A 7328-nucleotide genomic window follows, 5' to 3' on the forward strand; every position below is an offset into this window, starting at 1 on the left:
GGTGTCTGGGGTCTTAAAAGCTTGCAAGCGGCCATCTAAGATGCATCAATTGGTCCCAACCACCTGGAGTAAAGGAGAATGAAGAACACCAAAGACACAGGGAAAGTATTAGCCCAAGAGACCGAATGGGCCACGTAAACCAGAGACTTCATCAGCCTGAGACCAGAAGAACTAGATGGTGCCTGGCTACCACCAATGACCACTCTGACAGGGAACACAACCGAAAGTCCCAGATGGAGCAGGAGAAAGGTGGGGTGCAGAACTCAAATTCTAGTAAGAAGACCAGACTTAATGGTCTGAGACTGGAGGAACCCCGGAAAGCATGGCCCCTAGATTCTCTATCAGCCCAGAACTAAAACAATTTACAAGGCCAATTCTTCAGACAGGGATTGGACTGGACTGTGGGACATAAAGTGATACTCGTGAGGAGTGTGCCTCTTAGCTAAAGTAGATACAGGAGACTAAACGGGCAGCGTCTGTCTGGAGGTGAGATGGGAAGGCAGAGAGGGTTAGGAGCTGGTTGAATGGTCATGGGGAATCAGGGGTGGAAAGGAGGAGTGTGCTGTCACAGTATGGGAGAGCAATTAGAGTCACATAACAATGCATGTATAAATTTTTGTATGGAAAAAAACAAAAGAAAAAAAGGTGGTGGAAAAAAAAGGTAGCATTCTGAGCATCTGCCTCCAGAAACACTGATCCTTAATTAAAAAAAAAAAATCACAGAGCATCATCATCTGTTATATTTTCTCTGAGTGCTTTAAAATGCTGCCATTTACTATTATTTATACCACCACCATCATCATCTGAAAAGATAATTCCATAAAAATCCTTACTGGAAAAAAAGCAAGAACCGAAATGGGGCAAAATAGGGCAAGCTTTCTGGCACCATTAAAGAAGACACTGCAGACAGCCACTGAAAAGCTTGGTAAGATCAGAAAAGACAAACTAACCAAATGCCCTGGTATCCAGGTCCTGGCTAAGCAGATGGTCTACCCAAAGGGTTAGTGATTAAACCCATCTCATAAGGGTCCATGAGGGTACCCAGGAAATAAATTCTCTGATTTTGCTAGGAAGACCAGCATAGCCAAGTGTGGCAATGTTTATTTAGTATCTGCCAAAAAGGAAAAGACACGTTTTCACAGAATAGTAATCATTGCTATAATTCTCACAGTCAATAGTGCTAAGATCAAGGCCCCAGCTACGTAAGAGTTCTCCATAATGTTCTTGTAAAGGAGTTTTAAAAACAATTCTCTGGTTAAGTGAGGGAATGCCCCAGTTAACCACAGATTTGTGAGAAATCTTTTCTGAGCACTGCAGAACACTGAGGATAGATATCAAATGAATACCTGAAATTACAATGACTTTCAGATCTTTGCTTTCAGCGTCATGGAGAATGTCACTTTGGAGAGATTTCAGCATTGCAAGTGACAACGCGTTCCTCTTCTCTGGATTGCTCAAGACAATGTTCCTGTGAAGAGCATTTTATAATTAACCAGGTTGTGCACTCGTCAAAACAAGTTGGGACCCCTGCGATGCCATTCTAATTTGGGAGCTATTTTTAAAATACAAGGAAAGAGAACTGCCTGGGCTTCCTACCATTTTCGAGGATCTGTCAACTCTCTAGAGTTACAGCTAAGTCAAAACAAAGGAAAGATTACCTGAGATACAGGCTGGTTTTTCTTCCTCTTCCCTAGATTTGTTTATCTTTTTCACAGGTTTGCTGTCAAAAAATGTTACTGCCACCTCCACAGAAAGGGCAAGTCACAACAGTTCCAAAATCACCACCGCCCATACTGAGAGGGTGCAGGTTCTGTATGACAGCAGCAGCAGACAAGGCATCTAACAAACAGTGGCTACCTTCAGCTTATTTCTTCCTGTTGTTCTTCAGAACAAGGTTAGGAAAGGAGCCAAGAATGAAAATACTCCCTCATGCCCCTCCCACCCACCCCACGGATTAGGCAGCCAAAGTACACACCTGCCAATATGTACATATGACAGCAGTTTCTCTCTCTCTTTTTTTTTTATAGTGGTATCCTGTAATTCTGTAAAATAATTCATGCTGTCTAAGAATGCGATGATATGTAAAGAACAAAAGGACAAAACCAGACAGCAAGGGGGCTCTTCTGGACATATCATCTAACAAAAAGCTGGCATTCAAAGGGCCTGTTTGCTATTTTAAGGTATCCCACATGCTGATTAAAATAACCTGTACTGTCATCCTACTGCCTGTACACAGAAATGTCTTATTTTTGCTGTTATAAGAAATAGGCAATGAGCCAAACACCAGATTATTGTTATATATTTTATATCTGTTTCCCACCAGTCTCCACCTACATGTTTTCTGCTTTTCTCGTTCTTTTTTGAATCTGATATTCCTACCGCTATGTAGTCAACTTGGGTCCTCCATAAATAGCATTCTGTGCCATCGTTTTCTGGAAAACAACTCCGATGACTGCATTTATTTCAATGCAATGAGAATAACCATTTTCTTTGGAATACCATTCCAATTTTGCTGCAGTCTTCACGTAGTTGTGATATTTATTGTTTTGTTTCTCATAAACATATTCTCTCCTAAGTACAAAAACTACTTGCAGCTGATATACTGATAGACTTCTGAAACTGCGATTTTGGGGGGTGGTGAGGATAATGAGTGTGCTTGCTGTAGCAAACATGAAAAGCTGCCATCCCATCGGTGACATATGCTTAAATTAAATTCTAAGGCCTCAGGCAAAATTGTGTAAATACATTCCAGCCCCCAAAACGCCCTTACTGCACAGCAGTATCTGTTCATATGTGTCCCATTAATCCTTTGGCTCCGGCATTACACATGCTGTCAAGAGTGTTCTAAACTGCTGAGTCCACTTTTCAAGTCAGTGTAACCAGGCTTCTGTTCCTACTACTCCACTAACCCTGTCTTCACCAATAATCTCCTAACTGCCAATTCCAATTCCAATGGCCTTTTTTTTTTCTCCTGGACTGCTCAGCTGCAGATGACACTGTTGCTTACTCCCTCCTTCTGTAAATTTATTCCTCCAAGGCTTTCCACCACACTCCCCTAGTTTTTTGTACCTCTCTGGCCATTCCTTCTTGATTTCTTTTAGGGGCTCCTAGCCTTCTGCTAACCCCTTAAATGCCAGTGATCCTCAGGGGTCCATCCTTTGCCCTCTTCTTGCTCCATACACTTTTCCCGCGGCAACTTCACCAATGTGCCTGGCATCAACCACTACCTCTATGCTGACAACTCCCAATTTTTAGTGCTAATTCAAATCTCTCTCCTGAGCTCCAGCTCCACATGTTCAGATATCTACTGACTTCTCCCTGACTCCAAAATGTGCCTCTTTCCCCTTCCCTTATCTCAGTGTTGCCACTCAGTTGTCCAAGACAGAAACTAAAAATCACTTCTATCTCTTCCTTATTCAACTGGCACCAAACGTAACACATCCGAAAAATCTCACCACTCTCCCAATGGCTATCTTGATTCAGAACGTGATGTCTTGCACCTAGGGCGTTACCAACACACCAGTCATAAGAGGGACTCTCTTTAAGAATGAGGTCACCACTAGGGCATGTGAAAAAAGTGTAACCTTTCCATTTACAAGTGTACTTCATTTATGAGGCAAGAGGCGGTCCCTGTAGATGCCCCAATGAGCTCTCTGATCATCACTGCAAACCACTATGAGGTCCATGAAGTGAGGGATTGTCATGTTCATACTCAGAAGAGACACTCAACAAGTATCTCTTGATTAATGGCAAGAAATAGCATTTCTATTGTTCACAGCCAATTCCAGCAACACGTACATAATTGTCATGGATTTACATCTCATATAGTTCTTTTCTTTTTTTTGCCATCTCTTTTAAACCTAACAGATGAGTAGACTGATGGCCCAGCAGAGTGGAAATAACTTCGTGGCAGACGGACTTTCACTGACTCCTGCTGTTCTCACCTATTGGCTGCGTGGCCTTGAACAGGCTGCCACTGCTCTGAACTTGTTTCCTCACTATAAGTGGCGATAGTATTATCTAGCTTGCAGGCTGTTGTAAGGATTACGGATAATGAATATACAGTGCCTGGCATAGTACTCAGTTCATAGCTGGCTCTCACTAAATGACAGTTATTATCGTTGAGAGAGGAACAGCTTTGAAAAGGAACCCCTGAAGACTGAGGTACTGCAGCTCACTACCTAATATCTAATAAAACCAACCGCCAGTTGCCGATTCTCACTCACGGCAACCCTATGTGTGTCAGAGTAGAACTGTGATCCATAGGGTTTTCAATGGCTGATTTTTCGGAAGCAGATCACCGGGCACTTCTTTTGAGGCACCTGTGGGTAGACTTGAACCTCCAGCCTTTGGGTTAGCAGCCAAGTGCCTTCACCATTTTTACCACCCAGGGACTCCAGAGCCTAACATGTTGTTGGTATTGTTAGTTGCCATTGAGTCAATTCCGACTCACAGTGACTCCATGTGTGCAGAATAGAACTGCTCCATAAGGCTTCAAGGCTGTGACCTTTCAGAAGCAGACTGCCAGCCCTTACTTCTGAGGCACCTACTGGGTGGATTCAAACTGCCAACTCCTTGGCTAGTAGTAAGCACTTAACTGTTTGTGCCACCCAGGGACTCCTATAGTGCCTAACACAGTACTGCTTTAAGGCTTGATTTGGGGATTTCCTTTCTCTAAACGATTTCTAAGGAGCCCTGGTGACACAGTGGTTAAGCACTCACCTGCTAACTGAAAGGTTGGTGGTTCGAACCCACCAGCCTCTCTGTGGGAGAAAGATGTGGCAGTCTGCTTCCGTAAAGATTACAGCCTTGGAAACCCCATGGGGCAGTTCTACTCTGTCCTATAGGGTCACTATGAGTTGGAATTGACTTGACAGCAGCAGGTTTTTGGTAAACAGTTTCTAGCATTTTTGATAGATTCTTCCAATCATCTCCTTTTCTAAGTCATGTTTAACTCTGGAGAACTCAACCAGGCCTTCTTTCATCATCTGGCTGTCATGCCAGAATCCAGGCTTCTGACAAGACGTAACCAGATATGCAGACAAAGAATCACCCTTAAAAATGGGCAAGAAGGGCCCCTATATGTTACATGGCCCTGCTCTGGCCCTCTTCCAGTGGAGCAAGGAGTCTACCGGGGTAATAGGATGTGCCCACTTGGAAATCACCATCCCTTTCCAAACCCTGCTTCAGTTTTCTGGGGCCTTGGATTCCTTGCCTCTGCCATAGGCACACCTAGGCCCAAGAGGTGGCCAAGAGTGGTTGTTTGTAGTGGGTGAGAGGGTGACAGAACACTGGCATGCTGGCGGGGTGTCAGCAGACCCTCAAGTGCAAAGGCCCTTGCAGAGCAGGAGGGAGGAGGGATGGGGGGTGGTGACGAGGGGAGGGTGAGAAGAAAAGGAAAAAGCTACAGTTCAGGGGCTGGCTCTCTGCCCTTTGCAGGGGAACTCCTGGCATCTGAGGATTATAAATTCAAGCATGGTCTGTCAGGTTTTATGAAGGCATACTTGTCAGGGTAGAAAAACAAAACATTTTATTTAACAGCTTGATTCTGTAACTTTTAAATACTTGGACATGCTATTAGTTCTCCGTTTTGTACCTTTGCCCTGGCCAGGGAAATGTTAGGGTCAGGCCTGAATGGGGCTAGGAGCCTTCAACCTTTATTACTTCACCGTCCAGTTTCCAGTTTGCGCACAGGATTTTAGATTTGTTGAGCAAAAGAAGAGAGCTCGGTAGGGTGTGTCCTTGATCCTGTTTATTGACCTATCCCCACCCGGAGCACTTCTGGGTTACGGCAGCCAGAGGAGCAGCTCTGCTAAACCTAATCTCACCTTGGGGCCAGGACAAAGGCTTTTCTCAAAGGCCGCTGCAGCGGTGGGGCGATCCTGTAGAGCTGCCCACACTGCGCCCCGAAAGCCCAATACTCGGTTGCCCTAGAGGTTTAGGGGGAGTGCTGGGGCCATCCAAGCCAATCCCACTTAAAATCCTCCGGTTTCTAACTTGCAGGATCCCAAACGCTACTGCGCATAAAGGATATCTGTAAACTCGGTATCTGGATTCCTTCAAAGAGATTAAACATTAGACTTCCCAAGCGGCCAGACTCGGTAGTGACGGAAAAACAGAGGTCAAGGGTGGCGGAGGGAGACGACCCCTTTGGACTCAGCCTGCGCTGCCACCTCTTCCCAGGCCCTGCCATCGCCCCCTCCCCAATTAGGAACAGCGGGTGGGAGGAGCGGACGCAAGGCGCGGCCCCGAAGGCTGACCTGATGCCGTCCCGCTGCCGCGCGCAGGTGGGTCGCGGCTCGGGTCCCGGCGGCTCGGCCCCAGCCGGTCTCCGGCTGCAGAAGCCGGCGGCGAGCGGAGCCCACGGGCCGCGGAGGAGCCAGCCCGGCCCCTTGGCCTGTAAGCCCGCGACCGCAGCCATGACAGCCGGAGACGGGTTCCGCTGGGGATTGGTCGCCGCCGGTTCTCGACGCCAATGGGCGGCGACTCGGCGCCCCGAGGGTCCGCAGGCTCTGGGCGCTCCACGAGGCGCAGGCGGAACGGACGGCGAGCAGAACCGAAACAAAACCCAGGCCCAAGCCTCGAGAAGGCAATTCTCCCAGGCCAGAACCCTGCCCGACCCCTGGGCCCTCCTCGCTCTCTCCTGACCCCACCCCCAGGCCCGGCCACGCCCCTCTCCTGGCCCCGCCCATCGGGGTGGGGCCTGGGGAGAAAAACGGTGGGGCTAAAACTGCGTGTTAGGTCCGGTCTCTGTTTGGTTTAGCGACTCCTGCTAAAGAGTTTTAGGGAAGCGAGGAGTGGGTTGTGTTGTTTCTTTTTGCACCAACACCAAGAATGTAGTGGTTTGCCTACATTAGAAAAATAAATGTCACAGGCAGTGAGTGGTGTGAGCTATGGATGCCGCTTTATAGCACATTGCTTCACCCCACCCACGAGAAACCGCCCCGGCTTTGCAGGCCATCACAGATCGCAAAGTGAGTGCTGTTTTCTCGCTTACCTGAAACTCAGGGAGGTCCACATTTGTCTTTGGGTTTTCAAATGCACCCAGGAGGGAAAGGGAGGCCCTTTTTAGGACCTAAGTGGCTGGCAGGACAGGCACACCCTGCGACTGAAAGCTGAAGTGTAAGAATATCTTCACTGTTGTTTGTTAACTACTTCCTAGTGTTCGTTTCCAAGTCTGGAGAATTGTGGTGTATCTGGAATAGTCTCCACCCTCTGGATCTTATAGTCTCAAGGGAGGATACCATACCCAGAACCCTTCACACATATCATAAGAAGTTCTGCAATGGTACCAATTCTACAAAAACCACCCATTGCCGTCCAGTCGA

At 47.1% G+C, this 7328-nt stretch overlaps 1 protein-coding gene across 1 annotated transcript in view; it reads right to left on the reverse strand.

The window, feature by feature from the left end:
- Positions 1 to 6589, reverse strand: part of ECHDC3 (enoyl-CoA hydratase domain containing 3) — a 32729-nt gene extending 26140 nt beyond the window's left edge. The window contains exons 1-2 of the mRNA XM_004379691.2: positions 6261 to 6589; positions 1347 to 1468 (exon numbers count right to left, since the gene is read on the reverse strand). Of these exons, the coding sequence (XP_004379748.1) occupies positions 1347 to 1468; positions 6261 to 6421 (283 nt within the window). The 5' untranslated portion in view covers positions 6422 to 6589. The remainder of the gene's footprint in view (positions 1 to 1346; positions 1469 to 6260) is intronic.
- Between the last annotated feature and the right edge of the window lie 739 nt (positions 6590 to 7328).

This window comes from Trichechus manatus, unplaced genomic scaffold (assembly GCF_000243295.1).
Source record: "Trichechus manatus latirostris isolate Lorelei unplaced genomic scaffold, TriManLat1.0 scaffold00067, whole genome shotgun sequence".
Taxonomy (NCBI): Eukaryota; Metazoa; Chordata; class Mammalia; order Sirenia; family Trichechidae; genus Trichechus; species Trichechus manatus.